The sequence below is a fragment of the Geotrypetes seraphini genome, chromosome 2, assembly GCF_902459505.1.
Source record: "Geotrypetes seraphini chromosome 2, aGeoSer1.1, whole genome shotgun sequence".
In the NCBI taxonomy this organism is placed as follows: Eukaryota; Metazoa; Chordata; class Amphibia; order Gymnophiona; family Dermophiidae; genus Geotrypetes; species Geotrypetes seraphini.
This window is the reverse complement of record NC_047085.1, coordinates 74,534,124-74,557,265: the sequence shown is the minus strand read 5'-3', so window position 1 is coordinate 74,557,265 and position 23,142 is coordinate 74,534,124. Positions and strand designations below refer to the sequence as shown.

The following is a 23,142-nucleotide window of genomic DNA, read 5'->3' as shown; positions in this document are numbered from 1 at the left end:
ATCTCCTCTGTCTTCTCCCCCCTTACGCCCCCCTCCATTCCCCTTTCTCCTCCCAAAACTCCAAGCTAACCCTCTCTTACTCTCTCCACCAACAAATTGTATCTAAACGCATATAACTTTCCTTAAACTAAACTACTGTATTTCCCCCTTCTCTCTTTCTGCTATACTCTCCCTGTACTCAATTCTCTCCAAAATCTATAAATCCAATTACTAAACCTGTTGTATTACTTATATATCTATTTACTCTCCACTATGTATGTTCATTGTAGACCGTTCTGAGCTACTGGGAGGACGGGATAGAAATCCAAATAAATAAATAAATAAATAAATAAATAAATGTAGTTGCCTGATGAAGGTTGTGATTGAATTAAATTTCTTTAATTTGTAGATAAGTCTAACGGCTGTGTTCTGGATGAGTTGCAGTTTGTGGGTAAGAATAGTGTTGATGCCAAGGTAGGTGGAGTTGCAATAGTCTAGTTGAGGCAGGACCATCATCTGGACGATCAGAGCAAAGTGGTGTGGGTGGAAGTATGAACTTGTGAGTCACAGTTGACGCATAGTGTAGATGGTCTTTTTCCGAAGGCTAGATATTTGTGGTTCCATTGAGAGAGTGTCATCTAAGATGCAGCCTAGTGCCCTGGTGGATTTTTCCATTATGAGAGTGATGCCTGATGAAAGAGTGAGGTTAGATATGACATTCTGTTGTGCGGTACGGTAACCAATGGCTTTGGTCTTAGTGGCGTTCAGTTTCAGCTTGTTGTTTGTTGCCTAGGTCTGAATTTTATCTATATTGTTTGAGATTTTTTCAGCAATAATAAGATGGTTATTGGTTATGGGGATGAGGAGGAGGATGTCGTCGGCATAAGATAGAACAGTTTCGTCTTCCATTTTGCTGTGTCCCAGCAAGCTCATGAATAAATTGAATAGGATTGGGGATAGTGAGGAGCCTTGTGGGATGTCACAGAATGCCTTCCAAGGGTTGGAGTATGATTCTTGCCTTTTGACCAAGTATTCGTGATTTTGTAGGAAGTCAGCGAACCAATTCAGTACAGTCCCTGTTATTCCGCTTTCCAAGAGTTTGGTTAGGAGTAATTGGTGGTCCACTGAGTCGAATGCTGCAGAGATATCAAATTGGAGTAAATTTGCCTGATGACCCGAGCTTAGCAACTGTTTGATTTTAGTGATTAGAGTGATGATGAGGAGTTCAGTGCTGTGCATTTTTTGGAAGCCGTATTGGGATGTATGAAGGCAGGAGTGTTACATAGAAACATATAAAATGACGGTAGAAAAGGGCTATAGCCCATCAAGTCTGCCCACTATACTGACCCATCCCCCTAATTCCACCTTGGAGAGGGTAAACAACCTGTCTTTATCTAATAAGTCTATTCCCTTCATTATCTTGAATGCTTTGATCATGTCTCCTCTTTTCAAGGGAGAAGAGGCCCAGTTTCTCTAATCTCTCACTGTATGGCAACTCCTCTAGCCCCTTAACCATTTTAGTTGCTCTTCTCTGGACCCTTTCACGTAGTACCGTGCCCTTCATGTATGACGACCAGTACTGGACGCAGTATTCCAGGTGAGGGTATACCATGGCCCGGTACAGCGGCATGATAACCTTCTCCGATCTGTTTCTGATCCCCTTCTTAATCATTCCTAGCAATCTGTTCGCCCTTTTTGCTGCCGCCGCGCATTGCATGGACGGCTTCATCGATTTGTCAACCAGTACTCCCAAGTCTCTTTCCTGGGGGGTATCTCCAAGTACTGCCCCGGACATCCTTTATTTGTGAATAAGATTTTTTGTTACTGAAATGCTTTACCTTACACTTATACACGTTGAACCTTATCTGCCATGTCACAGCCCATTTCTCGAGCGTGTTTATGCCACGTTGCAGATGTTTGCAATCCTCCCGCATCTTCACTACTCTGAATAACTTCATATCGTCTGCAAATTTAGTCATCTCACTCATCGTTCCAATTTCATGTGATGCTCCACTTGTGACGCTTTTCCAGTCCGAGTATTGTCCATTTACTCCCACTCTCTGTTTCCTATCCGCCAGCCAATTTTTAATCCATGTGAGTATTTCACCTTCAATTCCATGGCTCTCAATTTTTTGGAACCTTGTCAAAAGCCTTCTGAAAATACAGATACACAATGTCGACTGGGTCACCCTTGTCTATCCGCCTGTTTACTCCCTCGAAGAAGTGTAGCAAGTTCATCAAGCAAGATCTTCCTCTGCTGAAGCCATGCTGGCTGGTCCTAATCAGATCGTGTCCGTCAAGGTGCTCAATGATGCGGTCCTTTATCAGCACCTCTACCATCTTTCCCGGTACCGAGGTCAGACTCACCAGTCTGTAGTTTCGCGGATCACCCCTCAAACCTTTCTTGAAGATCGGTGTAACATTCGCCACCTTCTAGTCTTCTGGAACCCTTCCCGATTTGATCGACAGATTGGCTATCAGTTGAAGCAGTTCAGCTATAGTCCCTTTGAGTTCTTTGATTACCCTTGGATGGATACCATCCGGTTCTGGGGATTTATCATTTTTAAGCCTATCAATCTGCCTGCATACTTCTTCTAGACTGACCGTCAATCCTGTCAGTTTCCCGTCTTCGTTTCCCGCATATAGCCTGTCGGCTTCTGGTATGTTGCGTATATCCTCTTCGGTAAACACAGATGCAAAAAAATGTGTTCAGTTTGTCGGCAAGGCTTTGTCCTCCTTTAGACTCCCTTCGGTCATCCAATGGCCCCACCACTTCCTTCGCGGGTCATTTCCCCTTAATATATAAAAAAAACGGCTTGAAGTTTTTTGCCTCCTTGGCTATTTTTTCCTCGTAGTCTCTTTTGGCCCCTCTTACCGCCTTATGGCACCTGCTTTGACGCTGTTTGTAATTTTCCCAGTTATCCTCCGTTTTTGATCTTTTCCATTCCTTAAACAAAGTCTTCTTGTCCCTGATCACTTCCTTCACCGCTACAGTAAGCCATGATGGTTCCTTGTTCTTTTTCCTCTTGGATCCCTTGTTGATATGCAGTATAAATAGATTTTGCGCCTCGGTGACTGTGTCCTTAAAAAGGGACCATGCTTGCTCTAGCGTCTTTACAGTGCTTATCCTCTTCTTGATCTTCTTCCCCACCATGAGAAGAGATACTGAGGAGCTGTGGAGCGAATATACTTATAGGTCCAAACAACTCTTCATGCTTGTCTAACATATGTGAATGTATTTTTCAAAAACAAGAACCTAAGAAGCCAACAAAGTTCTCAATTGCTAGTAAATTAAAATTCTTTTTTTTTCTACTTTCAAAAAATAAATTATGTACCATATCAAGATCTGTGTCAATTTCTTCAGGCTGGAAGGGCGAAAATGATAAGGACTTTAACTGTTCATCCAATACATCTCCCAATACGTACACAGTCCTGGAGGATGAGGGGTGGGGAGAGAGAAAAAAACACATTACTATATGTTGTTTAGACCCATGTGATTCACATGCTTTATATAGTTTTTAAATGCATTATTTAGGTCATATTTTACATAACAGTAGTAAATGTAAAAGGGCTGGGATAATATGTCATACTGTTGAATTATTCTAGTCCGTATAAACTAAAATGTAAAAAATATAATTGTGCTGTTAATAATAACAACTTTATTTTTGTATACCGCAATACCACAAGCAGTTCAGAGCGGTTTACAGAGGAAGAGAATATATACAGACAGCGATGTTACAGAGAAAAATTTCAAATTACATTGGTAAGTCGGGAGTAGTTAGGTATATCCGGAAGTGTTTCGGAGATGTTACAAGGCAGGGAGGAGTCAGAGAAATTTATCAAAGAGATAGGTTGTAATTGATTTCCTGAAGGATTGGTAGGAAGGTGAATTAGAAATGAGGGTGGTTAGACATTTATTCAATTTGCCTGCTTGAAATGACAGTGATCTATCAAGGAATCTCTTGTAGATACAGCCCTTCGGGGAGGGGAAGGCGAACAGAGAGGCATTACGTGTGCAAGTGGTGCCTGGAAATTCAAAATGGTGCGAGAGGTAGATTGGGGATAAACCAGTTATGGTTTTGAAGCAGAGGCAGGCAAACTTGATAGTCACAGAGCTGTAATAAATATTAGTGTGGATAACTTCCAGTGAAATCCTGAAGACCCAGATATTCAATGTTGACCTGGATATTTAATGCTGGGTCTAATCCAGGCACCATTTTCTGCCAGCAGTGGTCAGCACCTTTAAGATCACTGACCTCTGCAGCTGAATATTTGGCTGTACTTGCTTTAAAGCAATATTTGGTTCGACCCCAGCTTATCTTGCTTCTCATTTTGAATTTTATAAGTCTAACAAGAATACAAGCAAAGCTTATTGGTTCGCGTTTCCAACACCAAAATCATGTCGCTATAAGAGATTCTTAGGAAAAACTTTTGCATTTCAGGCTAGTATAATGAATACCTGTCAAGCCCAGTCTTACTATTTTTTTAGAAAGCTGTTGAAAACTTATCTGTTTGATAAATTTGTGAATTGAATTCCACTGTTGTATTTTCCAAGATGTGAATGATAAGTGTATGTAAATGATTCGCTTTTCTTGCAACCTCAAATTATACCCTCTAGTTTTACCATTTTCTCTTCTCTGGAAAAGAATTGCTTCTATATTAATACCTTTCAAGTATTTAAATATCTGTATCATATTTATTTATTTATTCAATTTTCTTTACTGTTCTCCCAGGAGAGCTCAGAACGGTTTACATGCATTTATTCAGGTACTCAAGCAGTTTTCCCTATCTCCCCTGTCCCTCCTCTCCTCCAGAGTATTCGTATTTAGGTCTTCCAGTCTCTTCTCATACTTCTTTTGGTTCAACCCCATACCATTTTCATCACCTTCCTCTGGACCGTTTCAAGTCTTTCTATATCCTTCACCAGATATGGCTTCCAAAACTGAACACAATACTCCAAGTGCAGCCTCACCAATGACCTATACAGGGGCATCAACAACTCCCTTATTCTGCTGGTTATTCCTCTTTCTGTACAGCCTAGCATCCTTCTGCTACAACCACTGCCTTATCACACTGTTTAGATGCCTTTGGATCCTCAGACACAATCACCCCAAGGTCCTTCTCTCTCACTGAGTGCTTATCAGTTTATCACCTCCCAGCACATACAGTTCCCACGGATTTCTACTCCCCAAATGCATCACTTTGCACTTCTTCGCATTGAATTTTAGTTGCTAGATGTTAGACCATTCTTCTAACTTTTGCAGATCCTTTTTCATGTTTTCAATTCCCTCCGGGGTGCCCACTCTGTTACAAATCTTGGTATCATTCGCAAAAAGGCTAACCTTACCTTCTGAACCAGAACATACACAGACTAGACTCAATTAGGGCACTGGTCTTTGACCTTACCTTCAGCAATGTCACTAACAAACATATTAAACAGAATCGGTCCCAGCACCGTTCCTGAGGCACTCCACTAGTCACCTTTCCCTCCAAGCGAATACCATTAACCACCACCCTCTGGCGCCTGCCTGTCAACCAGCTTCTAATCCAGTTCTAATCCACTTTTGGCCCTAACTTCAGCCCACAAAGTTTGTTTAAGAGCCTCTTATGAGGAACTGTGTCAAAGGCTTTGCTGAAATCTAAGTAAATTACATCTAGCGCACGTCCTTGATCCAATTCTCTGATCACCCAGCCAAAGAATTCAATCAAATTCATTTGCCATGATTTACCTTTAGTAAATCCATGTTGCCTCGGATCTTGTAATCCATTAGATTCTAAGAATTTCACTATCCTTTCCTTCAGCAATTATTTTTCCAATAACTGAAATGGGGCTTACCGGTCTAATTTCCCGCTTCATCTCTGCAACCACTTTTGTGAAGAGGGACCACATCTACTCTTCTCCAATCCTGTGGAACCTCTTCATCTCTATTGAACAGATCTATTGAACAAATTTTTAAGAGGGCCCGCCAGAACCTGTCAGAGCTCCCTCAATATCCTGGGATGGATCCCGTCCGGTCCCATAGCTTTGTCCACCTTCAATTTTTCAAGTTGTTCATAAACACTTTCTTCTGTGAACGGTGCAGTATCCATTCCATTCTCAGGTGTAACTTTGCTGACCAATCGCGGTCCTTCTGTGAACACCAAAGTATTTGTTTAGAACTTTTGCTTTTTCCTCATCACTCTCCACATAGCAGTTTGTACCTTCTTTCAGTCTTGTAATTCCATTTCTTGTTTTCCTCCTTTTACTAATACACTTGAAAAATTTTTGTCTTCCTCCCTTATATTTATAGCCATTTGTTCTTCCGCTTTCGCCAGACGTATCTCTCTCTTGACTTCTTTCAGTTTCATTCGCTATTCCTTTCTGAACTCCTCTTCTTGAGATTTTTTATATTTCATGAACGCCAATTCTTTTGCCTTTATTTTTTCCCGCCACTAGTTTGGAGAACCATATCGGTTTCCTTTTTCTCTTATTTTTATTTATTTTCTTCACATAAAGGTCAGTAGCTCTTTTTATTGCACCTTTCAACTTGGACCACTGTTTTTCCACTTCGCTAATGTTTTACCATCCAATCAGCTCTTTCTTCAGGTACTCCCTCATGTTGCTAAAGTCTGCATGTTTGAAATCCAGGACGTTGAGTTTTGTGTGGCCATCTTCCAAACCGTATGATGATCGCTACTTCCCAGGTGAGCTCCCACTCGGACATTAGAGATACTTTCACCATTTGTGAGCACCAGATCCAGTATCGCTTTTTCCCTCGTGGATTCCATTATGATCTGTCTGAGCAGAGCCCATTGAAAGGCATCCATGATCTCTCTACTTCTTTCCGATTCTGCGGACGAAACTTTCCAGTCTGTATCCAGCAGGTTGAAATCGCCCAGCAACAGCACTTCCCCTTTCTTTCCCAACTTTTGTATATCTGTAATCAGATCTTTGTCAATTTGCTGCAATTGAGTAGGAGATCTGTAGACAACAACCAAGTGGATAGAAGTTCCATCTTCTCTTTTCAAAAGAATCCATAACGCCTCTTCCTTTCCACAGGTGCCCCACATTTCAGTCGCTTAGATATCTGTCTTTACATAGAAAGCTACTCCTCCACCTTTTCTACCATCTCTGTCCTCCCGAAGAGATTATAGCCTGGTATGTTGGCATCCCATCCATGGGACTCACTGAACTATGTCTAAGTGATAGAACAATATCCAAGTCTGCCTCTAACATCAGGGCTTGCAGATCCTGATTTTTGTTGCTTAGACTGCGGGTGTTTGTGCTCATTGCTTTCCAGCTACTGTTCCTCAACAATCTCATTTTTTGTATAGTTGTTCATTTTAGCTCATTTTCCTGTTGCATCGCAAGGAAGTGAATTGCTAATATTGTTGTTTTCATTGCTTTATTTATCATCATCAAATCTTGTCTTTTGCTGGGGTGGCCACCGGAAGTAACCTCCATACATGCGCCACCCCCACCTTCTAGTTTAAATGCCAAGGAACATATTGTCTGAATTTCTCAGACAGGATTCTTTATCATGCCATGGTAAGGTGCAACCCATCATTACAACACAGTCTCTTGTTTTTGCATGTGTTGCCCCATCCTCCTATGTACATAAAGCCTTCTTGATGACATCAAGCTTTGAGCCACCTATTGAAGTTCTCGGTATTTTGTACTCTTTCCTCTCCCTTTCCATAAGTAGGCAGTACTTCTGAAAAGCTACAGTCTTTACAAAAGGTTTTATCTACTCCCCAAGCTCCATAAGAACATAAGAATTGCCGCTGCTGGGTCAGACCAATGGTCCATCGTGCCCAGTAGTCCACTCACGAGGCGGCCCTTAGGTCAAAGACCAGTGCCCTAATTGAGTCTAGTCTGTGTACGTTCTGGTTCAGCAGGAACTTGTCTAACTTTGTCTTGGAGGGTGTTTTCCCCTATAACAGCCTCCGGAAGAGCGTTGCAGATTTCTACCATTCTCTGGGTGAAGAAGAACTTCCTTATGTTTGTACGGATTCTATCCCCTTTTAACTTTAGAGTGCCCTCTCGTTCTCTTTACCTTGGAGAGGGTAAACAACCTGTCTTTATCTACCAAGTCTATTCCCTTCATTATCTTGAATGTTTCGATCATGTCCCCTCTCAGTCTCCTCTTTTCAAGGGAGAAAAGGCCCAGTTGCTCTAATCTCTCACTGTATGGCAACTCCTCCAGCCCCTTAACCATTTTAGTTGCTCTTCTCTGGACCCTTTCGAGTAGTATTTTGTCCTTCTTCATGTACGGCGACCAGTGCTGGACGCAGTATTCCAAGTGAGGGTGTTCCATGGACTGGTACAGCGGCATGACAACCGCCTCCTATCTATTTGTGATCCCCTTCTTAATCATTCCTAGCATTCTGTTTGCCCTTTTTGCTGGGGATCTCTCCAAGTAATGTGCAGGATATCCTGTATTCGTGCATAAGATTTTTGTTACTGACATGCATCACCTTACAGTTATCCACGTTAAACCTCATTTGCCATGTCGATTCCATGGCTTGCAATTTTTCAAAGTAGTCGTTCATGCGGTACCTTGACGAACGCCTTCTGAAAATCCAGATATACAATGTCGACTGGGTCACCCTTGTCTATCTGCCCGTTTACTCCCTCAAAGAAGTGTGGTAAGTTCGTCAAGAAATATCTTCCTTTGCTGAAGCTGTACTGGCTGGTCCTCATCAGATTGTGTCCGTCAAGGTGATCAATGATGCGGTCCTTTATCAGCGCCTCTACCATCTTTCCCGGTACCGAGGTCAGACTCACCAGTCTGTAGTTTCCCAGATCTCCCCTAGAACCTTTCTTGAAGATAAGTGTAACATTCGCTACTTTCCAGTCTTCTGGAATCCTTCCTGATTTGATCGACAGATTGGCTATTAGTTGAAGCAGTTCAGCTATAACCCCTTTCAGTTCCTCGGATGGATGTCGTCCGGTCCCAGAGATTTATCGTTTTTAAGCCTATCAATCTGCATGCATACTTCTTCTAGATTGACCGTCAACCCTGTCAGTTTCCCATCTTCGTTTCCTGCGTATAGCTTGTCGGCTTCTGGTATATATTCTCTTCGGTAAATACAGACGCTGTGTTTGTCCAATTTTTTAAAAATAAGAAATAGAAATAAAACAAAAAAGATACTCCAATAAAAAAGGTAACTTGATGATACATTTTTGACTAGATTTTGAAGGTATTACCTTATGCACATTTTTTTTTACTTAGAAGAAGGTATTGCCTTCAAAAGCTAGTCAAAGCATATATCAAGTTAGTTAAACAAAAAGATATTTTCTTACCTTCTTTTTAAAAAAAAATTGTATTTCTATTTATTACTTGTTCTATCTAAGCACTATCCCTTATTGTAATCTAATACAATAAATGTTGGTCAGTTTGAAATAATTTAAAAATTTGTAGTATTGCTGCTTCCTTTTTACAATTAGCAAAAACAGCTACCACATGCTCACAGCAGATCAGAATATGTAAGGTAAAGGGACTGCTTAAGAATTACCTATTGTTAAACAGGTTCTGGAGGGAGTCTGGGGCAGAGAGAATTGGTTCTACATCCTGGTCACTCAGTGGAGAGGAATCTCCAGCTGATTCCAACATCTGTCTGAATCCAACCACATTATCCAATAAAGACTCCAGATTGTCATCATCTTTGAAAGATTCCTGCACAAAAAAGCACAATAATTTACTGTATGTGTATTCAGGAGATTTCAAGTGACAATTTAGAAATCTTCAAAGAATAAACTGAGAAGTGCCTACATTCCGTTTAAATGACAGAAAAGGATACTCGATTGTCATCAGCATTACACTCAAGACTACAACACAAACTGATCATATTGATGATTGTTTTGATTAAATGTGTTAGCTTGTTGTCACAAAAATGCTAATGCCACCTTTTTTCAAACTCATTAGAGTAGCAAAGTTGGATCAAGAGGTGAAAAGAGGCCATAAGCAGAGGAACTGGCCCCACCAATATTTTGCCCAACCCAGCATCAGCAACTAGAAAGCCTGGGAAAGAGCTGAAGATTGGTTTGTTTGATCCATCTAATCACAAGTCCTCAAACTTCACTATGGAAATAGCAGAACGTGAAACATAAACAATTGGTAGGAAAGAGAGGGATGCATTTTTTGCGTATCACATATGATTTAGATTTATAATCTGGGTGGTAGAGAGGGATTTTCAGAAGATAGGAATGCCAGGGTCTTTCTTATTTTGGACAATTTATTGCAAATTGACAAATTCTTTCTTTTCAAGATTTGAAAAATCAGATGCCTCCTACAATCAAGGGATTAGCAGGTGTTTGATGATAGCAGGTATATATTCTCACATAAGAATTGCCGCTTCTGGGTCAGACCAGTGGTCCATCATGCCCAGCAGTCCGCTCACGCGACGGCCCTCTGGTCAAAGACCAGCGCCCTAACTGAGACTAGCTCTATCAGCATACGTCCTTGTTCAGCAGGAACTTGTCTAACTTTGTCCTGAATCCCTGGAGCGTGTCTTCTCCTATGACAGACTCTGGAAGAGCGTTCCAGTTTTCTACCACTCTCTGGGTGAAGAAGAACTTCCTTACTTTTGTACGGAATTTATCCCCTTTCAACTTTGGAGAGTGCCCTCTCGTTCTCCCTACCTTGGAGAGGGTGAACAACCTGTCCTTATCTACTAAGTCTATCCCCTTCAGTATCTTGAATGTTTCGATCATGTCCCCTCCCAATCTCCTCTGTTCAAACCCACGGAACCCAGTATGGAAGTGAAAAGTGTACTGCCACTTTAAATTTTAAGGATCGCTTGCACTGAACACATCAGTGCCTTCCTGCCTGACATGAATTCACAGGGCCTGCATTTTCAGTAAGATAGCTAAAAAACCAACTAGGAATGGTGGGTGGGTTGTGAGAATATATACCAACTATCCACAGAGAACACCTGCAACTGGTAAGTAACTGATTTCTCCAGGGATAAGCAGTTGTTTTCTCACATGTAAGACACCCAAGCTGCAAGGATTATGCCTCTAAAAAGAGGGTTACAATAAACACGAACCTGGCAAAACCCAAAGGGATTGAGGTGTAGTTTAATTAGTGCTACAAACTAATTATCAGTAATTAGTCCTAAAGTGTGTCTAGGGAAAAGCACTAAATTACAAACCCAGGGAACAAACCTTTTGCTTGCTTAATCGCTTGGATAAGCCAGACAAAGTGATGCAGCATTTCATAGAAAAATAAAATTCAGGCATACAGCAATGCTAAAGACTAGATGTATGCATAAATACTCTTAGCAAATCTGGACCAGACACAGAATATGCATATAGAAACACAGATGTCCTACAGACAGAAAAGAACACAGCTAAGGTGTATCACTGAACTAATTACCGCGTCCCATAAATCTTTCCCTTTAGGCAAATGCTCTGAATCTATCTAACCAGTAGAATAGAGAATTCCTGCTCTCACCATTAGTTGGTACAGGGGTGTTTCCATGGGGTGCGAAGGAATTCTCTTCCCAGGCAATTAGCCAGAGGTGTGCCCATGTTCTGCTAGTTTTAGACTGATCACAGCACTGCTGATGTACCAGAACAATAGCTGTCAGTCTTTCGTTTGTCATTCAGAGAAAATGTTCACAGGTCTCTGAATTCAGACAGTCTCTCACTCTCTCCCAGAGCATCACTGCATGAGGAGACTTCTTGGTAAACTTGTTTCTTTCTGGGATAGCACAGGAAATCACACAAATCTAAGCACTGAACTATCCCTGCACCTTTTTTTGTCTGACTAAAATGTGCTCCCTTCTCCTTCCTCCTCGGCCAAGGGTCCTCCCCACGGATCAATCGGTGCCCATCCCAAAGGGGCGTTCTTCGGTCACATAGAAGAATCATGAAGCCTGCTTGCTAGTGTCAATTGGAACCACAAATCATGCCTTAAAGATAAAAGGTACCAAGCACAAATTGTCCAAATTCTGCAGATGTTGTCTCTCTCCTCCACACATTCCCCCCAGAAGTGAGGGGCTCCAGCTCTGGTAAAGATGACCTTGCCAGAGCACACACACAACTTATAAAATTCCAAGATGCTGCAAGTGGGAAGAAAATGGTTCTTGGCCTGAGTTAGGCCACCAGCCTCAAAAGGCAGTGTAGAAATAGCCCTACAGAGGGAAAGCTGGCATTTAAGAAGAGAATAAATTCTGCAAAACTTGTCAAAACAGACTATCCCTTCTAGAATGATTCCCTAAACAGTAACGGAAAGTAAAGGTATGGACTGAGGACCAAGTAGTTGTTTTACAGATGTTTTCAATGGAGTAGAACAAAGATGGGCTACTGAAGTCATCATGGCTCTCATTTTGTGAGCAGTGACATGGTCATTTAGTGTGAGTCCAGCCCGAGCAAATGCAAAGGAGATACAGACTGGTAGCCACATGGAGATGATTCTCTTGGTGATAGGAATTCCAAGTCTGTTAGGGTTAAAAGACATGAAGAATTGAGTGGTAGTTCTATGACGTTTGGTGCGAGCTAAGTAATAAGCAAGAGCATATTTACAGTTCAAGGTGCATAAAGCTAATGCAGACCTAGACATAGTAGCAATATCCGAAACATGGTTCACAGACTCTCATGGGTGGGATATAACTATACCAGGATACAACTGCTTCGAAAAGACAGAGAGGGTAAGTTAGGAGGAGGGGTAGCACTTTACATCAAAGAGAACATCAAGACAACCAGGATCACGGATGTCAAGTATACTGGGGAATCCATCTGGGTGAACCTGGCCAGAGGCAGAGAAAAATGCCTGTACCTTGGTGTGGTATACAGACCTCCAAGACAATCGGAGGACAAGGACGCAGAATTAATCGAAGACATTGAGAATATCACCTTACGGGGGGACGTCGTTCTGATGGGAGACTTCAGCATGCCTGATGTAGACTGGAACACACTCTCAGCGACAACTTGTGATAGCAGGAGGATATTAACATCCATGAAGGGAGTACGGCTCAAACAAATGGTACTAGAGCCCACTAGGGCCCAGGCCATCCTGGACCTGGTACTTACGAACGGGGAAAGCGTCTCGGAGGTCTCGGTGGGAGAAACGCTAGCCACCAGTGACCATAACATGGTATGGTTTAACCTTAAGAAAGGCTTCCCCAGGTCACAAACAAAAACAAGGGTACTCAATTTCAAAGGCACTGACTTCGCACGCATGGGAGATTTCGTCCATCAGACGCTGCAGGTTCAAGAAGTAACTGATAATGTGGAAGCTATGTGGTCAACCTTGAAATTGACCCTTTATGAGGCAACTGAACGCTACATAAAATCGGTAACCAAACAGCAAAGAAAAAAGAAACCCCAATGGTTCACTAATGAGGTCTCTTACCTCGTCAAAGAAAAGAAAAAAACATTTCTCTCATACAAACGCACGGGGAAAAAAGAAGCAAACATTGAATACAGGACAAAGTCTGCAGCGGTCAAAACAGCAGTCAAGGAGGCCAAACTTCGAATGGAAGAAACTCTAGCGAAGAACATTAAGAAAGGGGACAAATCCTTCTTCAGGTACATTAGCGACAGGAAAAAGAACACAAACGGGATAGTACGCCTTAGAACGCCAGAAGGGAACTATGTGGAAACAGATTCTGATAAGGCCAAACTACTGAATGATTACTTCTGTTCAGTCTTCACCTGCGAGGCATCAAGGCACGGGCCACGGCTGGAAGCAAAGCAAAGCATGGAAGACCCATTTCAGAATTTTGAGTTCACACCAACTGAGGTTTACAGAGAACTGTCAAGACTCAAGGTGAACAAAGCTATGGGACCGGATAATTTGCACCCAAGAGTGCTCAGAGAGCTATGCGATGTTCTGGCGAAACCGTTAGCCATGCTCTTCAATCTCTCCCTAGGTACGGGGAGAGTCCCCCTAGACTGGAAAACAGCCAACGTTGTTCCTCTGCACAAAAAGGGTTGCAGAGCAGAGGCTGCGAATTACAGGCCAGTGAGTCTCACATCAATAGTGTGTAAACTCATGGAAACTCTACTTAAAGGTAAATTAGACACGATATTGGATGAGGGAAATCTGAGGGATCCCTGTCAACATGGATTCACTAGGGGCAGGTCATGCCAATCCAATTTTATCAGCTTCTTTAACTGGGTGACAGGAAAGCTAGACTCGGAAGAGTCTCTAGACATAGTGTACTTGGATTTCAGTAAAGCTTTTGACAGTGTCCCGCACCTTAGACTATTAAACAAGATGAAATCGATGGGGTTGGGTGAGAAACTAACTGCATGGGTCAATGATTGGCTGAGTGGAAGACTTCAGAGGGTGGTGGTCAACGGCACCCTCTCTGAGACATCGGAGGTGACTAGCGGAGTGCCGCAGGGATCAGTCCTGGGACCATCCCTTTTCAACATATTCATAGGGGACTTGACCCGGGGGCTACAGGGTAAAGTAGCGCTGTTCGCTGACAACGCTAAACTGTGTAATATAGTAAGTGAAAGCAATCTCAAGGATAGTATGACGCAAGATCTGATCACGTTGGAAAACTGGTCCTCGACATGGCAGCTGGGCTTCAACGCTAAGAAGTGTAAGGTCATGCATCTCGGCAGTAGAAATCCATGCAGAACATACACCTTGAATGGAGTAGCACTAGCTAGGACTTCAGAAGAACGGGACTTGGGAGTTATCATCAGTGCAGACATGAAGGCTGCCAAACAAGTAGAGAAGGCCTCATCCAAGGCAAGGCAAATGATGGGATGTATCAAGAGAAGCTTCGTCAGCCGCAAACCTGAAGTCATAATGCCACTTTACAGATCTATGGTGAGACCTCATCTGGAATACTGTGTGCAATTCTGGAGGCCGCATTACCGTAAAGATGTGCTTCGAGCCGAGTCGGTCCGGCGAATGGCCACTAGAATGGTCTCCGGACTCAAGGGTCTCTCATACAAAGAAAGACTGGGCAAATTGCAGCTCTATACTCTAGAGGAGCGCAGGGAAAGGGGTGACATGATTGAGACATTTAAATACGTCACAGGTCGTGTCGAGGTGGAAAACGACATATTCTTTCCCATGGGACCCTTGGTCACAAGGGGGCACCCGCTTAAACTCAGAGGAGGGAAATTTAGTGGTGACACCAGGAAGTACTTCTTCACGGAAAGGGTGGTGGATCATTGGAACAAACTTCCGAGGCAGGTGATCAAGGCCACCAGCGTGCTCGACTTTAAGAATAGATGGGACATCCACGTGGGATCCCTACGAGGGTCGAGCAAAGGAACTAAGTCATCAGCACTCAGACTTAATGGGGTGGGTCAGTAGAGTGGGCAGACTTGATGGGCTGTGGCCCTTTTCTGCCGTCATCTTTCTATGTTTCTAAAGCTGCTTTACCTGGGTGAGAATGTGGCCTTAGGAAGAAAACATGTAGAACTATGGACTGGATGATATGAAATTTGGAGGCAACTTTTGGAAGGAATTTTGGATATGGCAGAATCCTTTATAGGGTGGTTACGATACTAGAGTTTTAAGTTTGCAGATTAAGAACATAAGAAGTTGCCTCCACTGGGTCAGACCAGAGGTCCATCGCACCCAGCGGTCCGCTCCCGCGGCAGCCCATCAGGTCCATGACCTGTGAAGTGGTTCCTGATCATTTCTATAACCTACCTCTACTTCTATCTGTACCCCTCAATCCCCTTATCCTTTAAGAACCTATCCAAACCTTCCTTGAACCCCTGTAATGTGCTCTGGCTTATCACAACCTCCGGAAGCGTATTCCATGTGTCCACTACCCTCTGGGTAAAAAAGAACTTCCTAGCATTTGTTCTAAACCTGTCCCCTTTCAGTTTCTCTGAGTGACCCCTGGTACTTGTGGTTCCCCACAGTCTGAAGAATCTGTCCCTGTTTACCTTCTCTATGCCCTTCAGGATTTTGAAGGTTTCTATCATGTTCCCTCTAAGTCTCCGCTTTTCCAGGGAGAACAACCCCAGCATGTTCAACCTGTCAGCGTATGAAAAGTTTTCCATACCTTTTATCAGTTTAGTCGCTCTTCTCTGGACCCCCTCAAGTACTGCCATGTCCTTCTTGAGATGCGGCGACCAGTACTGGACACAATATTCCATTGCACGATACAGCGGCATGATGACTTCCTTCGTCCTGGTTGTGATAACCTTTTTAATGATACCCAACATTCTGTTCGCTTTCTTTGAGGCTGTCGCACACTGTGCCGATGCTTTCAATGTTGAGTCTACCATCACCCCCAGGTCTCTTTCAAGGTTGCTCACTCCTAGCAATGATCCCCCCATTTTGTAGCTGAACATCGGATTTTTTCCCCTACATGCATGACCTTGCATTTCTCTATGTTAAAACTCATTTGCCACCTTTTTGCCCATTCTTCCAGTCTCGTTAGGTCCCTTTGCAGGTCTTCACAGTCTTCCGTTGTTCTAACCCTGCTGCAGAGTTTGGTGTCATCAGCAAATTTAATAACCTCACATTTCGTCCCCATCTCCAGGTCGTTAATAAATATATTGAACAGGAGCGGTCCCAGCACCGACCCCTGTGGAACTCCGCTCGTGACCCATTGCCAGTCTGAGTAATGGCCCTTTATTCCAATGAAAAAGACTACTTTCCTTTTAAGATGTTTGAGTGAAGTGGATAAAGGCTCAAAAGGAGACTTCATTAATATAGAAAGAACAACACTGAAATCTGAAGCAACAGCGAGAGGCTTGAGCAGAGGTTTGGTATGATAAAGGCTTTTAATGAATCTGGAACCAAAGGATGGTTTATGGTTAATTATTTATATTCCACATTTAACAAGACAGATTACAACAAAACATACATAATAAAATACACAACATAAAACATTAAATACATCAAAACCATCATCTTGTCCCACTAGGGTAATTAATGTCCATATTTCATCTTACACAACAGGTGATGGTTCAACATTTTCTTAAAGCTGCACAAATTTTTCTGCTGTCTAGTATATACTGGGAGCTTATTCCATTCCATGGGGCCTGCACAGAAAACACGTTAGTTCTAACAGTTTTCAAACGCAATTTCTTACGGGTAGGAATATCCAGTTCAGAAAGTACAGCAGAGCGCAATGTGTGAGAGGAAATGTAACGTATCACACAATACTGCAAATATTTAGGTGCCATCTGACAAACTCAAATAAACTAACAATAGTAACTTGTACTTCACCCTATATTCTATTGTTAGCCAATACAGAAAAACATAGTATGAGGGAGACATGGTCAAACTCCTTACCCCAAACAAAGTACGAATAATGGAATTTTGAACAACTTGCAATGCATGCATAGTGGTAGACAGTATACCTAAGAAAACAATGTTACAATTGTCCATTGTAGATAATACTACTGACTGAAGGACTTGCTTATAATCATTGCCAGATAGATTAACTGTGAAGCTTACTTAACATCCTTATTTTAAAATAGATTTTTTAAATCACATTTTGAACATGTGATTTGAATGTCAGCTGGTAATTCAAGTTTCAAGTTTATTAGGATTTTATATACCGCCTATCAAGGTTATCTAAGCGGTTTTTACAATCAGGTACTCAAGCATTTTCCCTCTCTGTCCCGGCGGGCTCACAATCTATCTAACGTACCTGGGGCTATGGAGGATTAAGTGACTTGCCCAGGGTCACAAGGAGCAGCAGCGGGGTTTGAACCCACAACCCCAGGGTGCTGAGGCTGTAGATCCAACCACTGTGCCACACACTCCTCCACATCAAGCGTTACCCCCAAGTACTGAATTTCTGTAGCGAAGTTCATGGTCATTCCTAATACATTTAAGGTACAAGAAGGAACCAGATCCGGATCTCTCTTGAGAAACATTATCTTAGTCTCAGAGATATTCAGCATCAACCAATTTGCATTCATTCAATCTTTCACCTCGGCCATTACATCATTCAGCCTTTTGTATTGCCGAAAAATTGAATATCGGCAGTATATACTCTATATGATACTCCAAGCCTTTTCAATACTCTACACAATGGGAGAAGATACAAATTAAATAGAATAGCCGATAGTGCTGATGGGTCGCAGACCAGAAAGGAGGGTGGGAAGGGAGGAATATATGAGTGAGAGAAGTGGTGGGGTGGGTTGAGGGGACATGGATGCTTCTACATCCTGGTTTTCATGCCTCTCATCGGCTGATGGGCAGAGACTGTTTTGTACCTGGACACTAATGAACTTTGGACCATGACCTTGTTCATGAAGAACTGACAAATGAATATTTTGCTGCTTTTACCTGCCTGAAATACCATCCACTGAAGCAGTGCTGGGAATTTGGATTTAACCTGCAGAAAATTTGTGAGGCTCTCGGAAGCTTGTAGCACTGAAGAGGATTCTTTTCTACAACATCCGTTGGTGACTTCAGCTGAGGGTGAGCAGTGAATTCCTTCAGTTCCAAGGGTTAGTCAGTATTTTCATTGCAAAAGGTTGGTTATAAAAGGACTGTGGAAATTAGCCTAAGATATTGGTGCCTTGGGATTTTTGACCTGTTCCTGGTGTTATTTGGGGCATAGCTCAAAAAAGATAAAGCAGAATTAGAAAAGGTACAGAGAAGGGCAACAAAAATTATAAAAGGGATGGGATAACTTCCTTATGAGGAAAGGCTAAAGAGGCTAGGGCTCTTCAGCTTGGAGAACAGATGACTTGGGGGTGATATGATAGAGGTCTATAATATGCAAGTGGAATGGGAAAAGTAAATGTATATTTTTTGTTTACTCTTTCCAAAAAAATACTAGGAGGCATGTGATGGAACTACTAAGTAGCAGATTTAAAACAAACTAGAGAAAATATTTCTTCACACAACACATAATTAAACTTAGATAATGTGGTAAAATCAGTTAGCTTAGCAGGATTTTTAAAAAAGGTTTGGATAATTTCCTAAAAGAGAAGTCCATAGGCCATATTGAGGGTAATTCACTGCTTATTCTTATTACAAAACTGCTACAATGCTTAGATGCAATTGGTATCAGAGAAGAGGTGTTAGACTGGTTTCGAGGCTTCCTTATGTCCCACACCTATCAAGTACATTTTAATCACGATCTCTCTGATACCTGGAGCAATCCATCTGGCGTACCGCAGGGGTCACCACTATCCCCATTGCTTTTCAATGTCTACATGTCTTCATTAGGTGCCCAATTGACCCAGCTGGGGATAAAATTATTTAGCTATGTAGATGACTTTATGATCATTATCCCATTCGCTAACTCTCTCTCGCAAGTTACTCCCAAAGCAACAGAAGTACTAAATTTGATGGAACAATGGATGACTGAATTCAGACTGAAACTTAATTCAGAAAAAACAAAATTTTTCGTAGCTTCGCCTCACCCGCTTAACACCAAAAAACATCACTAAGCATCAATAAACTTAGTCATCCTATTCAATCTACTATGAAGGTATGGGATGTAACACTAGACCAGAGCCTAACCATGAAAGACCAGGTAGACTCCTTAATCAGAAAGGGTTTTTTCACTCTCTGGAGGCTTTGGTCCATTAGAGCATATTTTGATATGTCAGCATTCAGAATTCTGGTAATCCCTCGTACTTGATTACTGTAATATCGCCTATTTGGCAATTTCTCAAAAGAATATGCGATGATTACAACTAGTGCAAAATGCAGCGGTCAAACTGATTTTCGGGCTGAAGAATTTCAATTATGTGACACCTTACTACCGACAGCTGCATTGGCTGCAGATGGAGGCATGTGTGAAGTTTAATTTTGGTTGTTTTTGCTTTAAGGTACTATTTGGTCTAGCCTCTAAATATATAACTGACCTTTTCTCTTTCTCAGTCAACAGACATAAGAGAAGCTCACATTTGAACTTTGTTTCCCCTCCAGTTAGAGAATGTAAACTCAAAAGACATCATCAACACCTTTTCTCACATCAGGCAGCATTATGGAGTAAAGATCTAGAACAATTGCTTACGCCTACTACTCATGAGGAATTTAGGAAACGCCTAAAAACATATCTGTTCCTGAAGTATCTAGGCAGCTGACCCGTTCAATTCTTTCTCCACAATAACTGATCCCTAGAGCTGTTAATCACTAGCTTTTAACTCTGCTAAGCTCACTCAATTTGCATCATCTTTTAATCATTGTAAACCGCATAGAACTTCACGGTCCTGTGGTATATAAACTGTTATTGTTGTTATTTTTATTATTATTATTAGGATAAGCAGCATAAAATCTGTTTTACTACTTGGGATCTAGCTAGGTACTTGGGACCAGGGTTGGCCACTTTTGAAAATAGGATACTGGGCTTGATAGAGCTTTGGTCTGTCCCAGTATAGCAAATTCTTAAGTTCTTATCTGTATCAAGGAGGAGGAGGTGAAGGATCTGAGAGTATCCCATAGGATTCATCTGCAGAAAACTCTGGATAATCATCAGAAGAGCATGATGACAAATTTGAGTCAAAGTTCTTGATGTCAGCTCTTCTGGAAGTACAGCGTCAAGAATGTGACAAAGAACATCAAGGAGAAGTTGGTGTGTTCTGCTCCCTCAAAGATGCCACATGCACCAAGAATCGTTTCCATATGGAGGCTCGATGCCAAGGCATCTGAATTCAATGCCCTAAAGGAGTTTGTAGCTGAAGCTCAGACTCAAATGGAGCTGGGAGTATAGATGCAGGTTACACAGTGTGCGTTTGAAGTAACCCAACTAATTCCTGCTACAATAATTCTCGAAGCTGATCTTGCAGTGATGGTGCCGGTACCAATAAGGACAAGAGTACATTAGGTGCTTGTTGAGTTGGGAGTTGAGGCACTGGAGACCTCAATGCTGAGGCATCCCTTTGAGGAGACACTAAATGTAAAGATGGTGATTGGTCGTTGGAGTGTCAACGCTTGGACAGCATCAATGGAGAAGACACTTACAACAATGCTGATGCATGGCTGGAGGGGGGGGAGAGACATGTTTGTGCATCTTAGCTTTATCTTATGAGGTTTCCCCAAAGCAGGTAGTGCCGATGATTAAGACAAAGAACAGTCGATGCAGCTGGTGCAGACGTTGATGCCAGAATTGATGTTTGAGAGTTGCGATCAGAGTCTCCGGCCATGCTTAATGTTCCTGAAGTTGTATCAAAAGGTTTTTCAAATTGTAATTTTCTGGCCCTAAGTGACCTCTTCTGCATAAGAAAATAGAGTTTGAATGAAATTAAGGATACAAACATTGATTTCACAATTTTATACCTTATAGCAGGGCTGCCCAAGTACGGTCCTCGAGATCTACTGGCAGGCCAGGTTTTCAGGATATCCACAATGAACATGCATGAGAGAGATTTGCCTGCACTGCCTTCTTGGTATGCAAATCTCTCTCATGCATGCTCATTGTGGATATCCTGAAAACCTGGCCAGCAGATCTCGAGGACCGGACTTGGGCAGCCCTGCTCTAAAGGATGTGAACTTTTATCTCTTTCACTATGTCTTACACCAGAGGTTAAGTTTATTGCAAAGTTAATGTCAGGAAGCTAAAACCCAAACATGGCAGCAGAAACCAGAAGTAAATTTAAATAATCAACTTAGTTTATTGAGGAAATGAATTTGATAATTATAAGGAAAAATCGAATTAATGCAATGAGTTAATGTACAACTGGAAGTTTCATAAATATATTACAGCTTGTAATTACAGTAAAACTCTTATTCTGTGTATATCAGTGCTGTCCGATTTCTGATTCAAATCGATTCACTGATTCACTTCAGGTGAAATCGATTAGATTTTTTTTTTTTTTTTAAATCGGCCTGGCCGATTCGGTAACCGACCCTTCTCCCTGTGCCTTCCTAAAGCAAGAATGACAGCACTGCCTCTTGCTGGCCTGCCGCTGCCACTCCTGCTTTAGGGGGCGAGGGTCAGTCAGGAAGAGCTGCAGAAATCCTGGTTTTACCTTGTTCCGTTCTTAGGCGCTCTTTGCTGCAACCTCCGATTTCCCCCCTGGCCTCCCTCTCTTACCGCAACCTGCAGAGAGGATCGCTGATGCTCTAGTGCAGTGTTTTTCAACCTTTTTTGGGCAAAGGCACACTTGTTTCATGAAAAAAATCACGAGGCACACCACCATTAGAAAATGTTAAAAAATTTAACTCTGTGCCTATATTGACTATATATAAAGTAATTCTCTTGAATAGGAATCAAATAAACACAAAGAAAGTATTTTATAATTACTTTATTATGAAATATTAAGTAAACAGAATAGTGAAAAATTATAAAATACTTTATTCAGTGCGAAACCTGGGCCTGTTTGGCTGAACACAAAGCTGATATTCTGGCTGGAATCGAAGAAAGACACACACGTAGCTCTTCGTCAACAGCTCTCAGTCTCTCTCTGTATTTGGTTTTTATAGCATACAAAAATAGACAAATATACCCTCCATCCTTTTTATTAAACCACAATAGCAGTTTTTAGTGCAGGGAGCTGTGCTGAATGCCCAGCGCTGCTCTTGACGCTCATAGGCTCCCTGCGCTAAAAAACACTATTGCGGTTTAGTAAAAGGTGACCATATTGTAAAATATAGACAGCAGATATAAATTCAGAACTGTGCATAGTAAGTGAAGGGAAGTTTTCATCTCTGGGAATTTACCCAGTTAACTATTAAGTTATTTGGGCAAATTCCTTTGAAAACTGTGGTAATACTGCCTCCACTTTGCTAAATTTAAAATAAAATCATTTTTCCTACATTGTCTGGTGATTTCTGGTTGCACTTTCTTCTTCTGACTGTGCATCCAATCTTTCTTCCCTTCTATCAGCCTGTATGCTTTCTCTCCTCCACACCTCATTCCCTCCTCCAACTTTTTCTTTCTCTCTCCCTGACCTTTCTTTCTTTTTTTTCTTCTTTCCTTCTGTTTCCCTGCCTGCCCCCTTTCTTTCTTTCTCCCTGCCGTTCCCCAAGCCACTGCCACTGCCATCGGGGAACAGGACCCACCAATGGATAACAGGCCCCAAAGCCGACGCCGACGCATGCTCTCCCTGACGTCAATTCTGCAATCGGAGAGGAAGTTCCACCCAGCCAGGCAGCGATTGGCTGGCCCGAACTTCCTCTCCAACTGCAGAATTGACGTCGGGGAGAAGAAGACTTATCGGCTCGATAGATTAGATCGCCAAGACAAAGTGAGTCCTGGGTGATCGACTCACTTTGCCTTGGCGAGCTACTGGCTCCCCTGCCTTGGGGCCCCTGTCAGCTCCGGGCCCCTGAA

At 42.2% G+C, this 23,142-nt stretch overlaps 1 protein-coding gene across 5 annotated transcripts in view; it reads right to left on the bottom strand.

Annotated features, from left to right (window-relative positions):
* The window catches only part of VIRMA (vir like m6A methyltransferase associated), a 354,442-nt gene that overhangs the window by 41,315 nt on the left and 289,985 nt on the right, over positions 1 to 23,142 (bottom strand). For all 5 annotated transcript variants that reach the window (XM_033933183.1, XM_033933184.1, XM_033933185.1 and 2 more), the window contains 2 exons: positions 9,478 to 9,638; positions 3,315 to 3,411 (listed from right to left, as the gene is read on the bottom strand). In XM_033933183.1, the coding sequence (XP_033789074.1) occupies positions 3,315 to 3,411; positions 9,478 to 9,638 (258 nt within the window). The remainder of the gene's footprint in view (positions 1 to 3,314; positions 3,412 to 9,477; positions 9,639 to 23,142) is intronic.